General features: G+C 46.5%; 1 protein-coding gene across 2 annotated transcripts in view; it reads right to left on the bottom strand.

Annotated features, from left to right (window-relative positions):
• Positions 1-23793, bottom strand: part of EP400 (E1A binding protein p400) — a 657563-nt gene that overhangs the window by 519733 nt on the left and 114037 nt on the right. For both annotated transcript variants that reach the window (XM_086942653.1, XM_086942654.1), the window contains one exon: positions 6316-6405. In XM_086942653.1, the coding sequence (XP_086798779.1) occupies positions 6316-6405 (90 nt within the window). The remainder of the gene's footprint in view (positions 1-6315; positions 6406-23793) is intronic.

The raw sequence follows: 23793 nt of genomic DNA on the forward strand, positions 1-23793 counted from the left end.
GCAGTATATGACAAATCGTTTCCACTTAGCAGCATAACATGCTCTAGTAGTGGGACGTCTAGCTTCTTTGATAACGTTCATACATTCCGGAGGAAGATTGAGGTAACCAAACTCTATGACATCAGGAGCCAGATCACTAGGTTGAGCTGAGCTGGGTCCGCGTGTCTGATCTTTCCATGGTTCTGTGTTAATAAGCGTGGAAATAGGTTTAGTTTTTGGTGTGGTTCTACAGACATCTGCAACAGCGTGGTGTACCATGGTTGTCTGGCCCAAGTTGGAGAGACTAGAACGAGCGTTAGGGAATGTTGTTGAAGTTTGCGTACCACTAATGGAAGTAGTGGGAGAGCAGGAAAAGCGTACGCAAATAGTCTTGACCAGTTCATCCATATCGCAATGCCTTTGGACAATGGGTGTGGGTATCTGGCGGCAAAGCTTGGGCATTTTGCGTTTTCGTGGGTGGCAAAGAAGTCTATCTGAGGTTGTCCGCACATTTGAAAGAACGGATGAAGAACTTGCGGATGAAGTTCCCACTCGTGGATCTGCTGTGTTTGTCGACTTAGCAGGTCTGCCATAGTGTTTTGTACTCCTGGGACGTGCTGGGCTAAGAGGAAGATCTTTAGTGGTATAGCCCATCTCCATATTTGCTGTGCTAGCTGAGAGCTGCAAAGAGTGTGTTATTTGTTTATGTAGTACATAGCTGTCATATTGTCTGTGCGGACTAAGACAGCTTTGCCCGACACTTGAATTTGAAATGCGTTAGGGCTAGAAGCACAGCAAGCAACTCCGAATGATGATGTGGAGTAACTTCTGTTGCGGTGTCCACCTGCCTTGCATGGTGTGATACAGTAGGAGAGTTCCCCAGCCGGAGAGCGATGCGTCCGCTGTTATGACTATTTGAGGAACGGGCTCTAGAAACTGTCGCCCTTTGGAAAGGTTTTTGGTGTTCCACCATTGCAGAGAATGATGAATCCAACCGTCTACCAACACTATGTCTGTTAGTTGACCTTGAGCCTGGTTCCATTGGCGTGTTAGGCACTCTTGAAGTGGACGCATTTGCAGTCTTGCGTGAGGTACTACAAATATGCAAGATGCCATCAGTCCTATGAGCTGCATGAACACTCGAGCTGGTAGCGAGTGTTGCGGTTTGAATTTTGTTAGGAGAGTTTGCACACTAGTTATCCTGGCTGGAGAGGGATAAGCTAGTGTTAGTTGGGTGTTTATTATAGCGCCGAGATATATGTGCGAGGGTTGCAGGTGCGATTTGGTGTGATTTACTGTGAATCCCAAGTCGTGAAGTAGTTGAATAGTAGCGTGAGTGTGTTGTACACACTGGCTGTATGAGCTGGCTTTTATGAGCCAGTCTAGATATGGGAAGACATGAATATGTTGTCTTCTTAAGTGTGCTGCTACTACTGCTAGAAATTTGGTAAACACCCTTGGCGCTGTTGTGACTCCGAATGGGAGCACTTTGAACTGGTAGTGCTGCCCGTCTAGCACAAATCTTCTGAGATATTTTCTGTGCGCTGTGTGGATGGGAATATGGAAGTAGGCGTCCTTGAGATCTAGGGTGACCAGGAAGTAGTTTAGTACCAGTAGTGGAAGGACTTGTTGGAGTGTGATCATGTGAAAATGGTCCGACTGTATGTAAATGTTTAGAGGTCTGAGGTCTAGGATGGGTCTTAAAGTGCCGTCCTTCTTTGGTATTAGGAAATATAGTGAGTATACTCCTTTGTTTTTCTGATGCTCTGGAACTATTTCTATTGCATTGTTCTGCAGGAGGGATATTACCTCCTGTCTGAGCAGTGATAAATGTTCTTGTGACATTGCACGTTGCTTGGGTGTTATGTTTGGGAGGGGGGGGGGGGGGGTGGATGTTAGTTCTAGACATTAACTGACTGAATTATTTGGAGCACCCACCTGTCTAATGTGATGTTTTCCCAAGCTAACCATTAATGAAATGGGGTAACCCAGAAGGATACGGACCTGGGTATAATGCAATAAGGATAAACAATGGTCCCGAACCTATTTCTTTCTAATCTGATTCAATCAGTATATATTCATGCAATTTAAATGTTCATGGGCGTTCCTACAGAATCCGCTCCAACACATACATGAACTCAGTTACTTCACACAAACAAGAAATATCACTACAACAACAGTATATTAAATCAGAGTACAATATTTAATTCATTGTCTCTAATCAAATAATTGATGATCTACAAAATCCTTTTTTTTTTTTCTCTTTCAATGTTTTTTAGAGTAAAAAGGTTGCCCAGAAGAGCGTGCACAAAAGAAGTGATCAAAAGTGTGTACAGTGAGTAAAGAAAGAAGGGAAATTCAGGATAATGAATAGACAAACATATTCACATTTGAATTCTCTAATCACGGTCTCACAATTTTCCGTGTCAAAAAAACCTGGCCCACAAAGTAATACTCAATAACAACTGATGTCAGTATAAACTAAATACAGACAGCCATGTCAAATGTGTGCACTTTTTTATATATTGCAAATGTGGGTCCAAGGTGGAAAAGATATCGTCGATGTTTATGGTCATCCGGTAAGTTAGACCTGGACCGTGCGAGTCTTCCTCAGGACAAGTGGTGGGGCAACCAAGGGTTAAGGATGACCCTATGAAGAATAAAAGGGGGGATTACCCTATTGTAGTGATATATAGTAAAGCAATTAAAAAACCCATAGGGGCAGTGTGCTTACCCAAGGGTGTAAGGCCAAACACAGTGTAACTTCGAATCAGCCGAGTGGGATTAACTCCTGGAAAACATATTAATGCAGAATATGGACCACTAGTACTATTGAGCCATGTGTACCTAACAGTCACATGGGTCTGTCCATTAAATTACCTTTTTACAAGGTGATTCAATCATCCATCAAAGTTTCGACGATATCGTTCCCACCTTGGACCCACATTTGCAATATATAAAAAAGTGCACCCATTTGACATGGCTGTCTGTATTTAGTTTATACTGACATCAGTTGTTATTGAGTATTACTTTGTGGGCCAGGTTGTTTTGACACGGAAAATTGTGAGACCGTGATTATAGAATTCAAATGTGAATATTTTTGTCTATTCATTATCCTGAATTTCCCTTCTTTCTTTACTCACTGTACACACTTTTGATCACTTCTTTTGTGCACGCTCTTCTGGGCAACCTTTTTACTCTAAAAAACATAGAAAAAGAAAAAAATACATATATTTTTGTAGATCATCAATTATTTGAGACAATGAATTAAATATTGTACTCTGATTTGATATACTGTTGTTGTAGTGATATTTCTTGTTTGTGTGAAGTAACTGAGTTCAAATATGTGTTGGAGCGGATTCTGTAGGAACGCCCATGAACAATTAAATTGCATGAATATATACTGATTGAATCAGATTAGAAAGAAATAGGTTCTGGACCATTGTTTATCCTTATTGTTTTCCCAAGCTGGCAGGTATTTTAACAGTCTTCCCCCGACAGGAGTTGAATGGGACAGGGGAAGGGAGTCATTGGGCAGGGGTAGAGGCAGAGCGGGAGTTGTTATTCTTACCTCTGCCTTTGTTATTGTTAAGCCTGTAACCCCCCCTTTGGTAGCCCTTGCTGTAAGTGGACTGTGTAGGGGCTTTGTACAAGGTAGAAGCTGTGTTTGAAGAGTATCCCCTGGTGGCACCTCGATAGGATGAGCGACGAAATGGTTGTCTGGGAGCCTGCGACTGCAGGGCTCCCATAGATTTGGCGGTATCTGTATCCTTTTCCATTTTTTCAAGTGATACATCTACATTAGGTCCGAATAGGTGTTGCTCATCAAAGGGTTGATTACGAATGGCACTTTGTACCTCAGGTTTGAACCCTGATATACGTAGCCAGGCATGTCTACGTAATAGGACGCTGGTGTTAACTGCCCTAAAGGCAGTATATGCTGCATCCAGGGCACACCGAATAGAGGTGTTAGCAATGTTTTTCCCCTCTTGGATAATTTCATTTGCTCTATCCTTGTACTTATCAGGGAGGTGCCTCATTAATGATTCTAATTCGTCATAATGTGCCCTGTCATATCTGGCTAATAAAGCCTGTGTGTTGGCGATACGCCACATGTTTGATGCTTGAAACGCCGTTCTTTTCCCCGATGCGTCAAGTAGCTTAGATTCTTCATCTGGTGGTGGAGCTTCACCGGATGTTTGTGAGTTTGCTCTATTGCGTGCATTGGAAACTACAAGTGAATCTAGGGGTACAGGACCTTTAATATATGCTGGGTCTGAGGGAGCAGCTTTATATTTTTTCTCTATGCGAGGGTTAATGACCCGAGTTCTGACTGGGTCTTTGAAGACTTCAGGCGCATGCTTAATCACTCCTTTAAGCATTGGTAGAATGGATGAGGACCGTTGCGCACTATCAATGGTATCCATTAGGAATTCTTCATCTACCACATGATATGTGTGTGTGCATGTCTACCCCATGATATTGCGCAGCCCTGTGAATTAACTGATTGAAACCCATAGGGTCTTCTGGTGGGGAAGGCCTTGAGGGGTATATGTCATCCTGCGGGACATTTGAGACATCTGGGGGGTTATAATCATCCCACGGGTCAGGTGATCCTGTAGGAGTAGCTGGATCAGGCATGTTACCCCCCCCCCCCCCCATGTCATCAGAGCTATCATCCCTGTTGTCATCGTCCGGTATGATAGAGGATGCTGGGGAATGTTGTGGTATAGGAGGATGTGGTGGTGGTACAGGTGAAAGAGAAGGGGAAGGTAGCCATGTCGTCCTCTTTTGAATGCGGAGCTGGAGCTGGTGTGCCCAGTGGTCGCTTTTTTGAAGCCAAAATCAGCTGTCCAGTGATTGGATCTTTAGCTACAGTCTTTTGAGCAGGGTCTGGATAAAGTAAGTCCTCTGCAGGAGGCCGATATTTTGGTGCAGAGGAAGGTTTTGGCACCGAAGCGATTTTTGTTGTTTTTTTGGCAATGTCTTTATCCAGAGAAGCAGGACTCTTTTTCGGCTCCGAAGCTTTTTTCGGTTCTGAGGATTTTTTCCGCTCCGGTATGTTTTTTGGATCAGATGGTTTTTTCGGTTCCAGTGTTTTTTTCTAATCCGAAGCAGGTTTGCTTCGTTCCGACCTGGGTTTCGGTGCCGAAGGAGTAGCGGTATGTTTCGGTGCCGATGGTTTGGATGTCGGCGTGGACGGTGAAGTTGTCTTTTTCAGTGCCGGTAAGTGTGCGCCGGCACCGTGCGAAGGCCCGAGCCAGAGTCGCCTGAAGGTTTCATTAGCTTCTTAGCCAGGCCCGAAGGTGTGGCAGTAGAAGCAGTGTGTCGGTGTGCACCAGAGGGCGAGGGTGTGACCGGGGCCTTCTTTGAGTGTGTCGAGTAAGGGTTGGGGTCGACGGTCTTACTTACGACCCGCTGTGCTGGAGTTATGTCCTCGACTTCGGAGTCTTCTGCCTCTGAATTGCTATCGACGTTGTGTGGTTCTGGAACGTTGACGCCTTCCTCGAAGACGTCGTCCGGAATCGAAGCAGAAGATCCATTGTTCGCCGCGCTCTTCGGTCCCGGATAGTCTTCTTTGAGCGGAAAGAGGCACGATCGGAACAGTCTTTGGCCTTGTGCTCCGGGGAGAGGCAATGGTTACACACTTCATGAAGGTCGGTGTGGGGAAACTTCGACCCACATTGAGGACACTTTTTAAATGGCGTCCTTTCCATGAGCTGGAGTCAAGGCCTAGTTAGGCTTGAAGGCTGTCGATGACGACCAGAATCGAAGTTTTCGGTGTTGAAGGGTAGCGTCGACTGGAAAAGCGTTCGAAACTTAAGTTCTGTAAGTTGGTGAGGATTGCGCGCCGAAGGAAATCGGTTCCAACACGGAGCGCTGGTAACACATCCGAGCCCGGTGGCGGAAAAAAACAATCTGGGGATGGAGCTGATGCCCATACGCAGTATCATCCAAAGGAGGAGTCACCTATCCCTTGACTTCCAAAGACTTTTCTACAACAAAACAAACTGCAAAAATCCAGGCCCAACACTAGGTGGCCATCTATGCAAAGTGTGTAATCTGCAGCTCATATGCCTCGAACATAAAGTTACATTATACTTCTGTTCCTCTAGAGTCCATTCATTAAATGCAGGCTGGCTGCTCCTAATTTAGCAAAATATTGGGTGTGAAACTATGGTATGGCGGACGTTTAAAGGAATGCACCTTCTTGGTGACCAAGAGCAGACAAGTATGCTGCCGTTTATCGCAAAAAGGTCCACAGATGGATGCTAATCATCCTCATGTGAATAATGTACAACAAGCCTGGATTCTTCCCATTCCTACCAGACTTACCTTCTTTTGCTAAGTTTGACAGCTCCAAATGATGATCAATATTGCCTTCTTTCAGCTCTTGCTCTGCAATCGTTTCTTCTTCATCTTCCACTGTGAACAAGTAGCAAGTAAATAACGCAATAGGATCAACATTTTTCAAAAATTAATTCCCCAGATTCTTGCAGTTTGCAAAGATTAAGATAACAACATTATTAGGTAAATAAGGTACTGAAGGGAAAAATACAGGATGAAGGGACTAGGAAAGCTATGGAGCGTGTTTAAAGTATACATATGTCTGCATCAATCCTTAGGTTGGTCAGGTTGCAAATTGCGCATTAAATTTCAGCTGAGGGGAGCAGAGGAGACATGTAAACACAAGAGCTGGAGGTCCTTCGTAAGGCAGCAGATCCCAAGTTAGAGTGGGTCAGGAGTTGGGAAGGGTTTCAAGTGGAGGAATGCCAGGAGGACATTGTAAGATATGCAGTGACAAAGGGAGTTTCAGTGAAGGAAGGACATGGTTGAAATTCTAGCGATGGGATGAGGTTTACAATGAGATGGCCTGAGGTATAGGGAGTCCAGAATAAGGGAGTTTGGTATGGGCATGTGGTACATCAAGACACAACCTTCTTAACTTCTTCAGGCAGATTAGTGAGGATAGCCCACTAAGAGCCAATTAGTTTATATCAAAAGTCCACCACAATGCAGCTATACATCTTCAGTTGCCCCACTTCAGAAAAGACCGGAAACGGCACCTCTTCAAAGAACCTCATCCGCCATCAATCAGAAATTTTCAGAATTTTTCTGCCCCTGTGCTAAAATTAAACACTATTTATAGGAAGCTGGCTTTTTATGTAGTATACCAAAAGGAGGTCCACTATGTAGCAAGTCTAGACGACCCTTATTGGCTCACAGGGCTTAAATTAATAATCCCAAATGCTCTCTTTTGTGGTAGTATGGGCGAGCAGTTTAGGCTTATCAGAGGGTAGCGTTAAGTATTTGTTGTACACACAGGGTCAATAAATGAGAAACACGAATCGCCATACACGTTTGAAGTTTTGAAAAGGGTGGGTCTGGGTCCCAAATTTATAGCCTGGGTTCGACTGCTATACACAGAGGTTTGGGGCAAGTGAGGGTAAACGGTCCTACGTCCAGGATATTTAGGCTACAAAGATGCCCTCTGTCCCCGGTGATATTTTCTCTTTTATTGGAGCCCCTTCTGGCATGGATACGCAGAGATTTATTGGTCCGAGGGATGACGTGGGCGAACGACGTAGAAGATCAATAATCCCGATATGCGGATGATATACTACTGTACCTGGCTTCCCCATACAGATCTATATCGGTGGTGCTTGACATCTTTACAAATTTTGGTAAATACTCCGGGTATGCGATCAACTGGTATAAGTCCGTATTGTTTATGTTGTGGGGCCACGTTCCCAGGCTTCCGGCAGGCTGCGCTATAGTGGTGGCAGAGGATGGGTTACAATACTTGGGAGTTTTTATCACGTCCAACCCGAACCTCTTTTACATTTTTAACTTTGCCCCCCCGCTGGCTAAATTGCGAGCTGATGTGAAGCATTGGAGATCCCTTCCACTTTCGTTGCTGGGTCGAGCTGCGCTCTTTAAGATGCTGGCCCTCTCTCACTTCCTGTATATCCTTCATAACTGCCAATACAGAGTTCCAGACTCTTATTTCGAGGCAGTGGAGGGAGAGGTCCATACGTTGTTGTGGGATGGGAAGACTCCAAGGGTGGCATTGAAGAAGTTGACTAAAAGCTGGTATGATGGAGGCATTGCGCTTCCCGACCTGCAACTCTATTATTGGGCAGCACAATTAGTAACGGTCAATCATTGGATATACCGTAATGACCTGCATATGCTCTTGACCAATACCAAACTGACCGATCCGGCTACTAGGGTGCCCTATACACAAGTGAAAAGAAAAATAAGGGGCGATTCTTAGGGCCCACCCTACACACGTTAAGAGATCTGGCGAACAGTGCTTTCCCGCCTTGGATGAGCTGGGATCCTCACAATTCTTAGCAAGGGGGTGCTAAAGAGTGGGATCAGAAATGGTCGCTTTGGAATAAATATGGAGGTGATCCTGTGGTGTACCCAATGGTGGAATTGGAAATGCATAGACGTACAGAAAGTGCAGATGTTATGCAATGTATATCGTTGTCTATTGGTTGGCCATATATTGCATTTGCGCAAGTCAAAAATTTCGTCCTCTTGTGTATACATGACTGTGATGTTCACCAATAAACACATAAAATAAAAAAAAATAAAAAAATGAGAAACACTCAAGAAGAAACTCGAGAGCAACTTAAAAACATAAAATATTTATAAAATTTTAGACACCAAGATCTTCGTAATCGGGTAAGTACTTTTGAGGTTATGTACCTACAGTAACGCCTTGTCTGGTAGAGGCATGATCTAGCCGCAGATTCTTTATGTGACCTTCCAGGCGTCAGGCTGACTCCGGAAGATTTTTCTTAGCAGTACCCCTGCATGGAAGGTGGCGTTGGTCGACTTTGCGTGATGTCGTATGGCGTTGAGTTAGTCGTTGTGAAGACACTGTCATGTATATAGGTGCCACCTTGATCCAATGACATCACTACTTTTCACAACTTTCCATGTCAGAGGCACGGAGCCAGGAAGAGTACTGACATTGGTGTGTTCAAAATCTAGGGCCCGGGAGGAGAACAACCTTGACCCAAGAAACGTGTCCACAGTTTGAGGAGGATAGGAGGGTTGGTAAGGAATCTGCAGCTAGATCATGTCTATACCAGATAAGGCGTTACCGAAGGTTAGCAACTTGTCCATCTGATAGAGATATCTAGCTGCAGATTCATTATCTGTGAACAGATGCCAAAGCAATTCCATCCCCGGAGGAGGCAAGGCAGAACAGTTTAAACCAGAAAGTCCTGTAGGTCCGAATGGACAAAGAGGCCCTCCCTATGGACCGGATTGTCCAGGCAATATGCTTGGCAAACGTGTGCAGGGATGCCCACATAACCACCTGGCAGATGTCAAGAACCGGTACACCATGCTGGAGATCCGTGGTGGCTGCCTTAGCCCTGGTGGAATGAGCTCTGAGGCCTTCAGGAGGCGGTTTCTCTGCCAGAGTGTAACAGATCTTAATGCAAAGGATAACCTATCCTGAGATGGCCCTCTTCTGTACAGCACGTCCCTTATTTGCTCCAACATACCCAACAAAGAGTTGGTGGGACACCCGGAAGTCTTTAGTGTGGTCAATGCAGAACAACAATGCTTTTTTTGGGTCTAGACGGCAGAGACATTGTTCTTCCTTAGAAGGATGCAGAGGAGCATAGAAGGTGGGCAACGTGAAATATTGCCCTAGGTGGAAGGGTGCCACAATTTTAGGTTAAAAAAAGAGCCCTAGTGCGAAGCACTACCTTGTCTGGAAATAAGGTCAGGTAAGGAGGCCAAAAGGTGAGCGCCTGCAGCTCGCTCACCTTCCTGGCAAAAGTTACTGTAACTAAAAAAACTGTTTTTATAGTGAGCAGCCGAAGGGGACAATTGTGTAGCGACTCGAATGGTGCACACATTAAATAAGTGAGGACCAAGTTAAGGTCTGTGAGAAAGTGCCCTCTTTCTACATGGTTGCCCCCACGTTTTGCTGAACTGCCAATGTACTTTGACTGAGTGCGCCCTGGGCTCCTGGTAATCAGGTACCCTGGGCCTATGTTCTTTCCCTAAAACAAAACCCAATTGGCACTCTCTGGCCACAGGTCAGCCCCTGGTAAATGGTACCCCAGGTACCCAGGGCACTGTGACCAAGGAAGGCCTCTAAGGGCTGCAGCACTTATTGTGCCACCCTTAGAGGTCCTGTACCTTTACACTCACACACTGCCTTTGCAGGCTGTGTGTTTTGGTGCAGAACAAAGTGAAGAGTCGACATGGCACACATCCCTGTGTGCCATGCATACAAACCACAGCACTGGCATAAATCAGTCACTCCTGTAGCTGGGTGCACTACACCAGTGGTGAGGGTACAGGTGCATGAGCCCTGTACCCCTACAGTATCTTAGTCAATTCTTAGACATTGTAAGTGCAGTGCTGCCATTAAGAGTATATGCTGCTCTGAGTTTGTCATTACGAACTCCACAGTACCATAACGGCTGCACTGAAAACTGAGAAGGAAAATGCTACTTACCAGTATGCATCTGTTCTTGGCATGTAGGTCTGCTGACATTCATATGTTAGCATAGATCACCGCCTAGTGTTGGGTCCGGATGTTTGCACCTTGTTGTCTTGGAAGAGTCTTCGAAGTATCACGAGATAGGTGACTCCACCCCTGGACTACAGTGCGCATGGGCATCTTCTCCATCTTCAGATTGTTTTTCGCCATTGTGGCAAAGATGGAGTATAGGAAAGTAAGAGATGACCATGGAAATGTATGTAAAGAAGATAACCCTGCAGCTGTGACAGGCACCGGGGAGGAGGGTGGGCGATATGAATGTCAGCAGCCCTACATGCCAAGAACAGATGCATACTGGTAAGTAGCATTTTCCGTTCGAGGCATGTGGGCTCCTGAATTCATATCTTAGCCCATATACTGTATAGCATAGCAGTTTCTCCTCTAGCGGTCGTCGCCCGTACCAGCTGCAGTGGTTTGAAAAAGAGTTTTAAGGACAGCCTGACCTACAGCAGCTTGTTGCTTAGCTTGCACGTCAACACAGTAGTGTTTAGTGAAAGCGTGTATGGTACACCATGTAGCTGCCCTACATATGTCTTCTAGGGGAACATTTCCTAGGAAAGCCATGGATGCCCCCATTTTGCGCGTTGAGTGGGCTTTTGGGGGAACTGTTAAAGTGCGCTTTGCCTTTTGATGGCATATTTGAATGCATTTAACTATCCATCTGGCTATTCCGGTCTTAGAAATGAGATTACCCTTATGTTGTGGTGAAAAGGCTACAAATAGTTGCTTTGTCTTTCTGAATAATTTTGTCCTGTCAACGTAATATAGCAGAGCTCTTTTAACGTCTAATGTGTGTGTAGAGCTCTTTCAGCTACTGACTGAGGGTTTTGAAAGAAAACTGGCAACTCTATAGACTGATGTGGAAAGTGGAGATAACTTTTGGCATAAATGTAGGGTTTGTACGAAGCACTACCTTAATGTGGTTTATTTGCATGAAAGGTTCCTGAATGGTTAGTGCCTGGAGCTCACTCACTCGCCGGAGGGAGGTAATGGCAATTAAAAATGCCACCTTCCATGTTAAGAATTGTAGTTCACATGAATGAAGTGGTTCAAAGGGTGATCCCATGAGTCTGGTAAGTACTATGTTTAAGTTCCAGACTGGCGAAGGTGGATGCTTTGGAGGCATAATTCTTTTAAGTCCTTCCATAAAAGCTTTGATAGGTGGTATTCTGAACAGGAACACATGTCTGTTTTTAAGATATGCTGCTATAGCAGCAAAGTGTAGCCTTATGGATGAGTACGCTAGATTACATCTTTGAAGATGTAGCAGGTAACAGATTATGTTTTGTATGGAGGCATCTAATGCATTGATTTGGTTATTATAGCAATAAATTACAAATCTTTTCCATTTAGCTGCGTAGCATGCTCTGGTAATGGGGCGCCTTGCTTCCTTGATAATGTTCATGCAGTCTTGAGGCAAGTTAAGATATCCGAACTCGAAGACTTCAGGAGCCAGATCGCTAGGTTCATCTGTTTGAGATCTTGGTGCCGGATTTCTCCATGGTTCTGTGTTAGCAATTGTGGCGAAAGGCGCAGCCTTTGGTGAGGAACTACTGAGAGTTCTAGGAGTGTTGTGTACCATGGCTGTCTTGGCCATGTGGGAGCAACCAGTATCATCGTGAGTGACTGTTGCCTTAGTTTGCATGCCACTAATGGAATCAGTGGGGTTGGTGGAAAAGCGTACACAAATCTGCCTGACCAGTTCATCCCTATCGCATTGCCTTGTGGCAACGGGTGTGGGAACCTGGCGGCAAAGGATGGGCATTTTGAGTTTTCGTTGTGGCGAACAGATCTATCTCTGGATGTCCCTACTTTAGGAAGAATGCTTGGAGAACTTGAGGGTGAATCTCCCATTTGTGTATTTGTTGGCTGTGTCGGCTTAGTAGATCTGCTATCTGATTGTCTATTCCTGGGAGGTGTTCTGTCAGGAGAAAAATGTTTTTGGGAATCGCCCACCTCCATATGCTCTGTGCTAGGTAAGATGGCTGCAGAGAGTGTGTCCCTCCCTGTTTTTGGCTGTAGTATATGGCTGTCATGTTGTCCGTCCGGATTAACACAGCCTTGTTGAAAGGCTTTCATTGCTAGAAATACTGCTAGTAACTAAGTGGTTTATATGTAGTGTCTTTTGCTTGATTGTCCAGAGACCTTGGACTGTATATTGAAAGAGATGGGCTCCCCAACCTGTCAGTTATGCGTCCGCTGTTAATACTACTTGTGGAACAGTCGCCCCTTGGAAAGGTTTTGTGGGTTCCACCACTGCAGAGAATTGTAAGTGCGATGGTCTACCAACAATAGGTCTTTTAGTGGTCCTTGAGCTTGGTTCCACTGCTGTGCTAGGTATTCCTGTAAGGGACGCATTTGAAGCAGAGTATGAGGGACAATGAATATGCAGGAGGTCATCATGCCTATAAGCTGCATGAATACTCGAGCTGGCAGGGAGTGTTGTTTTTGAAATCTTTGAATGAGAGCCTGTATGTTGGGTATCCTGGCTGTATTTGGATATGCCTTCGCCACTGAGGTATCTATTGTTGCTCCCAGATATTGTTGTATGTGGGAGGGTTTCAGATGTGACTTTGGGTAGTTCATGGAAAATCCTAGACTGTGTAGTAGCTGGATTGTTTGAGACGTATGACTTGCACACTGTGCGTATGAGTTGGCTTTTATGAGCCAATCGTCGAGATAGGGGAACACATGGATGTGTTGCCTTCTGAGGGGTGCTGCTACTACTGCTAGGCACTTTGTAAAGACCCTTGGTGCTGTAGTTACCCCGAAGGGGAGAACTTTGAATTGATAGTGGTGACCTTCTATTGTGAACCTGAGGTATTTTCTGTGAGCTGGATGTATAGGGAAGTGAAAGTATGCATCCTTGAGGTCTAATGTAGCAAGGAAGTCGCCTTGCTGGAGTAGTGGGAGTACTTGTTGTAGAGTGATCATATGGAAATGCTCTGAGAGTATGTATTGGTTTAGAGGTCTGAGGTCCAATATTGGTCAGAGGGATCAGTCTTTTTTGGGAATGAGGAAGTATAGAGAGTATACTCCTGTCCCTTGGTGTTGAATAGGGACTGGCTCTATGGCTCCCTTTTCCTGCATGGATAGCACCTCTTGTTGTAACAGCGTGATGTGTTCTTTGGACATTGGACGGTGTTTGGGCGGTATGTTGGGTGGAGTAGAAGTGAGTTCCAGGCAATAAACATACTGGATAATTTGTCTCACCCACCTGTCTGTAGTAATGGCATTCCAGACTGGTAGGAATTGTGTTATTCTTCCTCCAACTGGTGTTAATTGGTCTGGAGGGAGTGTGAACAAGTCACTGTTTGTTGGCGGTGGAGGTTCTGGTGTTATTACCACCACATCCTCTGCCCTTGTTATTGTTCCCTCTATAACCTCCTCTATTGGAGCCTCTATTAAATGTGCCTTGTGTAGTACTTTTAAATGATGAAGAGGTTTGGGATGTGTTGCCTCTGCCTGAGCCTCGAAAAGAGGAGCGACGAAAGGAGCTCCTAGACTGTTGAAATTGAAGTGCACCCATGGACTTAGCAGTGTCAGTATCTTTTTTCATCTTTTCTAAGATGGTATCAACTGCAGGGTCAAACAATAAATCCTGGTTAATGGGTTCATTGAGTATGGTTGATTGCACCTCATTTTTAAAACCCGAGATGCGGAGCCAGGCATGCTGGCGTAGCAACACACTATTGTTGACAGACCTAGTGGCTGTATCCGCTGCATCAAGGGCGCATTTTATAGATGCGTTAGTGATTATTTTCCCTTTCTTTATTAGGTCATTTGCTTTTGCCTTTTAGGGTTCTGGTAGGTGTTGTAATAATCCCTCCAGTTCATCATAGTGAGCTGTGTCATAGCGTGCTAGGAGAGCTTATTGGCAATTCTACAGTTATTTGCTGCCTGAGAGGCCACTCTTTTCCCTGAGGCTTCTAAAAATTTGACTCCTTGTCAGGAGGGGGGCATCACCTGTTTGCGAATTTTCGCCTTTTCCTCTCATTAGATACAACTAGAGAGTCTAGTGGTAGCTGAGATGTGATATAAGAGGGGTCTGTAGGACTGGTTTATATTTCTTTTCAATTCTAGGGTTGAGGACACGCTGGGTCTTTAAAGATGTCTGGTGCATGCTTTAGTACTCCCTTTAGCATAGGGAGTATACGTACACTCTTCTCTAATGTTGGGAAGGTATTAAATAGGAAATCCTCCTCTACAGGGTCAGTGTGCATTTATACGCTGTGATACTGAGCTGCTCTGTCAACTAGCTGGTTAAAAGCGACAGTATCGTCAGTAGGAGATGGCTTTGTGGGGTATGGCGAGGGATCGGGTATGGGTTCTGTATCATATGGGTCAGCAGGGTCATTCCGATCGTCCCATGTGTGATCCTGGTTTCCTTGCTCATCAGGGTCTATAAAATCCTGTTGAGGATCTTCAACCATGTCTTCTCCCTCATCATAATGTGGGGGTGTAGGAGAATATGGAACATAAGGCATGTCAGGAGTGAAAGGAGGAGGTGTGAAAGGTCTTGAAGGGGATGTCCCAAAGTCCTTTTTCTTAGGAGGAACAGGAGAAGGAGCTTCAGTGTCCAGTCTTCTCTTGTTCTTATTGTAAACTGATATGTGTCGTGTATCAGGTTCTATATACAGTCTACTTTGGTCTGGGCTCACTGGATCAGGATGAAAAAGTTCTTCTTCCACTGTCCATGGCTTTGGCGCCGATGGTTTTGGATCGGTCGCTTGCTTGTTTTTATTTTTCTGTTGAGCTTTTTTCGGCTCAACGTCCTTTGTCGGCTCAACAGCTCTTTTCGGTTTGAAGGCCTTGTTTGACTCGACAACCTTCTTCGGTTCAACTGTCTTTTTTGGGTTGACTGCCTTTTTCGGCTCGATGTGTTTTTTCGGCTCGATGACTTTTTTTGGTTCGACTGGCTTTTTCGGTTCGACGGCCTTCGAGCCTTTCTTTGGGTCGATTCCCTTTTTCAGGTCGACGGTCTTCTTTGGATGACGGCCTTCTTTGGGTCGATGGTCTTTTTCGGATCGACTACCTTCTTTGGCTCGACGGTTCTTTTCGGATCACGACTTTTTTAGTGTTGCCGCCAGTTCTCGTCTCTGCGGTCGCTTTTGAATCGACAGCCTTCTTTGGAAGTGTTTTGCTCGGTCCCGGGGTACCGGAAGGCTTGGGTATGGTCTTCGGAGCCGAGCCACAAGGCGGGGCTTCTGAAGCAGTGCTTCAGTCGCGGCTAAGGCTTTTAGGCGATGCTTTGACCGGAGCCTTGTGTGGAGGTGGAGGCAGGGTAGGCGCTTTGGCACTCACGGTTTGCCCCAGTGGGATGTCGTCATCGGAGTCCGACTCGTCTTCTACTGTGACTAGCTCTAGGTCGGAGTCCGCTGCCTCTGGGAGTTCATGTTCGTCTTCGAAAATGTTTTCCGGTTCAGTTGCCTGTCGCTGCATTTCTTGTCTAGCAGCTGTTCGGTTTCGGATGGTTTTCTTCGACTGGAACTGAGCGCAAGCTGGACAGTTTTCTTTGTTGTGCTCCGGAGATAGGCACCTGTTGCATACTGTATGCTTATCACTATGTGGAAACTTGGATCGACATTGTGGGCATCTTTTGAACAGGGTCCTTTCCATCAGCAAGAGGCCCACGTGGCGTCGAAAAGGCCCCTTCGGTCCGTGTTGACTACCAGATATAGATGGAAAGAGTTGACGAGTCGAGGGGTACCGAGCGGAAACAATACCGTCGAAAGGATAAGGTTTTTGGCCTTGGAAAGTTGAAAAACTTCGGTCCCGAAGTTGGAGTTGTCGAAGTGCATCCGAACCCAATGGCGGAGAAAAGCAATCTGAAGATGGAGAAGATGCCCATGCACACTGTAGTCCAGGGGAGGAGTCACCTATCTCGTGATACTTGGAAGACTCTTCCAAGACACCAAGGTGCAAACATCCGGACCCAACACTAGGCGGCGATCTATGCTAAGATATGAATTCAGCAGCCCACATGCCTTGAACATTTGGTATCAAACTTCTCAGCACATTAAACCCACACTGATGCCAGTGTGGGATTTAATGAAAAATGAACACAGAAGGCATCGTAGAGATGCCCCCTGAAAAAAGATCTAACACTAGTGTCCAGGCTGAGTGGCTACTTTCAGCTGCCACCACCAGAAATATTTGTGGACCCATGGGTCGAGAGCCTGCTGCTCTCGGGGGCCTGAAACAATGCACATCCTGGGACAAGGATGTGCTCCTTCCCCAGGATGGGCAGGGTTCAAGAAGGGGAAGCTTCAAAGGCCTGCAGTCTTTGTGAGCTTCCCCAGGCCTGTTGTTGCTTTCAGGAACTGACCCCCCTACTGGTTCCGACACCCACTTTGGGCAGGAGAATCGTCATGACACCCAAGTGAAGAAGAGAGGTGTGCCCACCTCTGCCAACTCCACCCCCCAGGTGGGGGAGGCGAGGTGAAGCACAACTCAGTCCCCGCCATCTTGCAGATGGGGACCCTAGCCAACCAGACTGAGGCATATGCGCCCCTCCCACTGGAGGGCAGCATAAGGAAGGGAACCATTGGCCCCAACCTTTACTTATCTGTAACGCCCATAAAGCTAGTATCACCACCAACCTTGCCTCTTCAGACAAGCAACAACAAAGAAGAAAAAAAGAAGGACTGAACAGTCATGCCAGAGCTTAGAAGATGAGGACGCCCACTGACTTGGCCCCAGCCCTACCGTCTTGTCCCCACCTTGAACCTGCAGAAGCGAAACTCCAGTGTCTCCACCAGCCAGCCACCTCAAGATCTCCGAGGACCTGCCCTGCCTTCCAAAGAAAAGACTTTATCTCCCATGAACACCGGATTTGTTCACCCAGACTCCAGCTCTGGCGAAATCTGCAAGTCTGCACCACTCTGCACCCGTCCCCCATGGCCCGAGTTCGAGTGGCCCACCATCACGTGGAGGTCTCCCCGGCGATCCTGACCGGAGATCCAGCGATCCCTGACCTGCCTCAAGCCTCCAGCTAACGCCTGCAGCCTTAATCCGGAAGATCCCTCCAACCACAACCAGGAGCTGGTAAGAAGATCGGACCTTAAAAGACACATCTGTACCAGACGCCCCAGGGCCTTGGGTGGCCCAACCGATGGTGTCTAGCCAACCCCCAGCATCACAACTTACATCTCAAAGTGATGGTTGCATCCAGTAGACCATTGTCCCCGAGCCTGCAGTATGGTTGCAAACCAGAGAATCCGGATTGAAAGTGAAAGGGTGCCCAACGACAAAACAGAATCCTGCACCCGCCCGCCCTACTGCCGCTGAGGGGGTACCTTTGGTGCTAACTTGAACCCCCATTTGCCCTGAGCTTAAGTCAAGGAGCTTTGCTCCCACAACCTTGTGGCCTGCTCATGTTGTTATGTTATGTTATGTTATGTTATGTTATTTGTACACTTCTATAGCGCACGGCCACTCCACTGGAGTATCCCGGCGCTTTGACGAAGACTCCCAACCGAAGATGGGGAAAAAAACATAACACCAAAAGGGCATACAAACATAAGCAGCCACCAACCGGAGGGCCCCTATCCCCCATCGGATAACATGGGGCCTCAGCACTCTGCACCCGGCCGCCCTAGTGCCGCTGAGGGTGCTTTGAGAGTGCATTCTTGACCCTGGAGGACCCCTCAGTCTACCCCAGAAACCCGACAACCACAAAAAAGTACTTACCTCTGAACCGATAACACTTTTTTCTCCCATTGGATAACATTGACTGTTTTCTATGACAACGTTTTTAAGTGTGGAGTTGGAAAATCTATGAAATTCTCTAAAACTGTATCCAAATAACTAAAACGCTTTTACTTACCTGTTTGCAGGGAATGTCCCAGTGCAGTATATCCAGGTATACTGCATTGTGTAAGTAAATTAATCTGCAAAGTAATTTACATGACCTGCTATTGAAAAGTCATTGTAAAAGTATATGTACAATATTTCAAAGTATTGCATTGCCAGCAGTTCTACTATAACCAAACCAAAGTATATATACAACTGCAATTCAAAACGGTATTATTACTGAAAAATATAAATCACTTGCCTGTGCCAGGCTGGCTTGGTTCTAGGAAATGAAATAACTAAAAGAACTGGAACCACTTGGTCTGAGTTCAGTCTTTGAGTGTGTGATATCATTTGCTGATTCAGTGTGTACAACACATGCTTAACACTAGCCTCTGATAAAGCCTTACTGCTCGACTACCCTACTACAAATAGAGAGCAAGGTGCTATCTACTTTTACCTCTGCCGACCTTTGGGGTTCCACTGGACTCTGTGCACACTATACCTCACTTTGGTGTAGTATATACCGAGCCAGACTCCTACTAGCTCCCACTGGGGTATGATGAAAAGTGATGGGGGGAACAAATGTGTAAGCCTCTTTAGAAATCTAGGTACAATAGGGGACTTGAATAGTGATGATTGGTCTGGCAACTGTAGAAAAGCAGAAAGGGCCGAAAGGTAGCCCTTCAGAGCGCCTAGTGCAGGATGACAAGTAGAATGTCAAAAAGGGAGGCAGATGAAGGGTCAATAGACTGTTCTGTACAATATTTACAAAATATTTGCCATCGGCAGGCGCACATTAACGTAGTGGAGGGATGCCTGGCTGCCAGAATAACATCGCAAACTTCAGGAGGAGAGTAGAAAGCTATTAACTGTCGCCGATCAATCTCTACGCAAAGAGACAGAGTGTTGACCAGTTTGGGCGGTGGACTCTCCCCTGCTGCTGCGATAAAATAACCTGGCTTATGGGAAACCTGATCGGAGGATCAATGCTCCTTTGCAGAAGCTCGGGATACCAACTCTCTGTGCCCATTCCGGAGCCACATGCATGACTTGTCCCCTGTCAACCTGATCTTCCTGGGCACTCTTGACAAGAGTGGTATGGGGGAAAAAGCATTAAGGAGGCCGGAGCTCTACTCGAGACAAAAAGCATCGCTGAGCGAGAGCAGCCTTGGAAACTCCAATGTGCCAAACCGCTGACATTGCGTGTTCGACGGAGGCAAACAGATCTAACCAAGGCTCTACCCGCTGATGAGAGTCCATGTGCCACCTCCAGATGGAGACACCACTCCTGATCCACTAGGCACTCACCGAAGGCGGAGTTCGTCCGCCTTGGCGCTCAGGGAACCAGCCAGATGTGGAATCAGCTGGGATATGCCCTATTGTTCCAGCCATGTCCAGAGACGCCGGGCTTCCTAACAGAAGGTCCACAACCCCATCCCCCCTTGTTTGTTGCACTACCACTTAACAGTGGTGTTGTCCATGATTACCTGAAACAGCCTTCCTTTGAGAGATGGTAAGGGGGCTTTCAATACCAATTGATTTGCACGAAGCTCCAACAAGTTGATGAGGAACCTGGCTTCCACCAGAGACCAGAGTGCTCTGATCTCCACCCGTCCCAAATGGCTGTCCCATCCCAGAAGGGATGCTTCTGTTACTGTGAGATGAGGTTAGGGAAGGGAGAGGGGGTCTGCCTCTGACCCAATCGCTATTTGTCAACCACCACTGCAGATCTTCTGCAGTTCCCTCCAAAATCTGGACTAGGTCAGTGAGATTTCCCTCATGCTGCGCCCATTGGAACTCTAGGTCCCACTCCAGAGCCCACATGTGCCATCTGGCACGATTCACAAACAGGATGAAGAAGGCCATGAGGCCCAGCAGGGGCAGAGTCATTCTCACCGAAATCCAGAAGAGAGGCTGAAACTTCCGTATCATAGCCCGAATATCACTGACTGGCCTCTCGGAAGGATAGACCCGAAACTGCGCTGTGTCCAGACTAGCTCAGATGAAACGGAGCATCTGAGAGAGAGTCAGGTGTGACTTTGGCACTTTGATAGTAGACCCAGTGAATGCTGGTGGTTCTGGAGGTGGGAGATCACTGCCTGGGCCGAGCATGCCTTCAAAAACCACTCGTCGAGATAGGAGAAGACTGGAACCCCTGATCTGCGCAGATGAGCTGCAACCACTGCCATCACATTCGTGAACACCAGAGGGGCACGAGTGAGGCCAAAGCGGAATACAGTGAACTGTGAGTGCTTATGGCCCACCATAAACCGCAGGTAGCTGTGATGGGCAGGCAGGACAGGGATACGGAAATAGACGACCAGCAAGTTCACCGCTACCATCCAGTCTCCAAGGTCCAGGGCAGACAGAACCGGAGCAAGAATGAGCATCTTGAACTTCTCTTTTCTGAGGAAGCAGTTGAGGGCTCTGAGGTCGAGAATAGGACTAAGACCTCCGTCATTTTAGGACCAGAAAATAGCAGGAATAGCAATCACAGCCTATTTCTGGCCCAAGAACCCTCTCGAAGCAAAGCAAGGTGATCCTCCATCAGCTGATCTGATCGTACTGATCTGACTATTTGCAAAACCCACATGTCCGAGGTGATGTCCTGTCAGTGGTGATGATGGCGTATCCTGCCACCAACTGGACACCCATGATCTGGGAGGATCGGACTAGTTAGATTTGGAGACTGAGGAGAGAGAGGGGGGGGGAGATTGTGGCCTGATCTGACTTCTGGCCTCCTGACCCACAGAGTCGGGGCGAACCTCACCCACGAAGAGGTTGCAGAACTTGATCGATCTTCTGCCAAGGGTAGGGCTGGCACGGTTAGAACCCCCTTCCGTAGCCACGTAAGGAGCGAAAGGCGGATGCAGGACGGGATGATACTGAGAGACCCAAGGACTTGGCCGCAGCCCGTGACTCTTTGAAGTGCCCTAGTGCTGAGTTCGCCCAGTCTATTAAGAGACGAGAGCTATCAAAAGGCATGTTCATCAGGTTTGATAGAACATCCCCAAAGAAGCCAGACTTCTCAGTGAGGCATGGCGCTTAACTGCCGACCACCGAGGGAATCGCTCTGCCCAGCGAGTCTGTAATGTCAAGGCCACAGCGTATAGTAAACTAGGCTACATCCCTCCCATCTATAACAGCTTGGGAGAGGACAGCCTGGGTCTCCTCTGGGACTTGTGGCAGCACTTGCACAACCATCTCTGACAGCGAATGGGAGTAACAGCCCAATAGGCATGCAGTGTTTACATACGACAATGCTAGGTTGGTGGAAGAATTTTTTTTCTTTCTGAAACTATCCAGTCTCTTGGATTCCCTACCCAGGGGTGCAGAAGGGAACGTGCCACGGGAAGTAGATGCTTCGACCACCAAGCTCTCAGGGGTTGGGTGAGAGGAGGGAAAAGATGAGTCACCCAGGACAAGGCGGTCGTGGTGGGCAACTGTGGGGCTAACCATTTTAAAAGAAGCATTTTCTCACACCAGGCAGCGGCTACAGCTAGCAACAACCATACAGGAGGTCCTTCCAGAAACCCCAATTGTAAGCTACATTGAATATGGTCATTTTACAGCAGACTAACTGGTATAGGATAGCAGGGTTAGGGAGTATTATCGATCTATTGAGTACCATATGGTGTACACAGATCAAAGAACAGTAGAGAAAGCAATGCACTAACATTTATGAGATCTGGTCTCCAGGAAAGCCAACATTGTGTCAGTGAAAATGCACTGCAAGGAGAGGTATCAGAGTATGAAATAAGAAAAGCAACAAAAACAGGACTATTTATTATTTATTTATTTATTTGTTAGGTTTGTAAAGCGCGACAGCTACCCAAAAAGGGTTTCCCGGCGCTAAAGAAAAAGATAGCAGATAAAAAGTAATAAAACACGAATACGAGGCAGATCAGGAAATTATTGATTAAACAGCCAGATCTTTATGGCTCTGCGGAACTGTACATAGCTTGTTTCTGTACGTAAATTAAGAGGGAGGGAGTTCCACAACTTTGGTCCCAGAAGCGAGAAGGATCTACCACCCATCCTGGTTAAACGAAACCTAGGCACGCTGAAAAGGCCCTGCGATGAGGATCTCAAACAGCGGGTAGGGAGGTAGGTGTGTACCAAAGATTGAAGATATCTGGGGGCAGAGCCGAATTTGATTTTGTGCATAAAACTCAGGGTCTTGAACTTGACTCTGTTTTCAACTCTGAGCCAGTGCAATGTCTTGAGATGACCTGACATGCGCTCTCTTCTATTGCACTTGCACAGTAGTCTAGCAGCGGCATTTTGCACGAGCTGAAGACGTCTCAAAACAGCCTGCGAAGATCCTAGATAAAGGACGTTTCCGTAGTCAAGCCGCGAGGTGATGAGGGCATTGACTACAGACTTTTGCGTGTCCTTGGGCAGCATCCAAATGATTTTTCTAAGCCACCTCAGGATGGTGAAGCACGTGGCTGTTAGCTTCTTGACTTGAGGCAGCAAAGTCAGGCCTTTATCAAGGATAATGCCCAAGTTGCGCACTTGGTCCGACGGAATGGGAAGAGATCCCAATTCAGGAGGCCAATGTCTTGTGTTCCAAAGATCCGGGTTAGGGCCCAGAATTAAAACCTCCGTTTTGTCACCATTGAGCTACAGGTTTTCCCTCATCCAAATTGCGATTTTGCTTAGACCCGCCTGCAGCGGAGATCCAGAATCACATTCTGCATTCGAAAGTGAAAAAATAATTTGCGAATCATCCGCATAAGTAAACATGGTCAAGCCTTCAGATTCAGCAATCTGCACAAGTGGGGGGACATACAAATTAAAAATCAAAGGGCTAAGTACCGAGCCCTGAGGAACTCCATAAGGGGATCTGTGAATATTGGAGGACCCAGTGTTCGAGGAAATTTGAAAAGTTCGTTGAGTCGAAAAAGAGTCAATCCAATCCAAGGCCTCAAAGAGGGATTTTAACAGAATTTTATGGGAGATGGTATCAAATGCTGCGCTGAGGTCAAGTAAGATCAGCGCAGCAGAGTCCCCTTTGTCTATTAAGTGACGCAGATATTCGGACACTCCCAGTAGAGTTGTCTCGGTTGAGAAACCCGACCCGACTATCGTTGGTGCAGCCACTAAACACCTTCTCAAATGAGAAATGAATACAACAAAATAAAGACAGCATTAGAGTCTTCAAACTAAGGTGCCAGAAGTGTTTACAAAATGCTAAATAGACGCTAGATAGGAGGGTTGTAACACCATAGAGATGAACTGTGTAGTGGTTCAAAGATACTGGGGAGAATTCAACAAGGTGCCCAAGTAGGTTTGTTTGTATACACAGGTATTAGTTTTGCAGAGCCCACTGTCCTTGTGATGAGGATGTGCTATATGAAACATCTGAAATAAAAAGGTATTTATAAAAAAAAGGATTTACACAACAATGGGAAATAGAAAGTGTATTTGGCACTTTGCTAGAAAGACAGGACTGTATAATAATGTCTAGGTGA

Source organism: Lissotriton vulgaris, chromosome 11 (assembly GCF_964263255.1).
Source record: "Lissotriton vulgaris chromosome 11, aLisVul1.2, whole genome shotgun sequence".
Lineage (NCBI taxonomy): Eukaryota > Metazoa > Chordata > Amphibia > Caudata > Salamandridae > Lissotriton > Lissotriton vulgaris.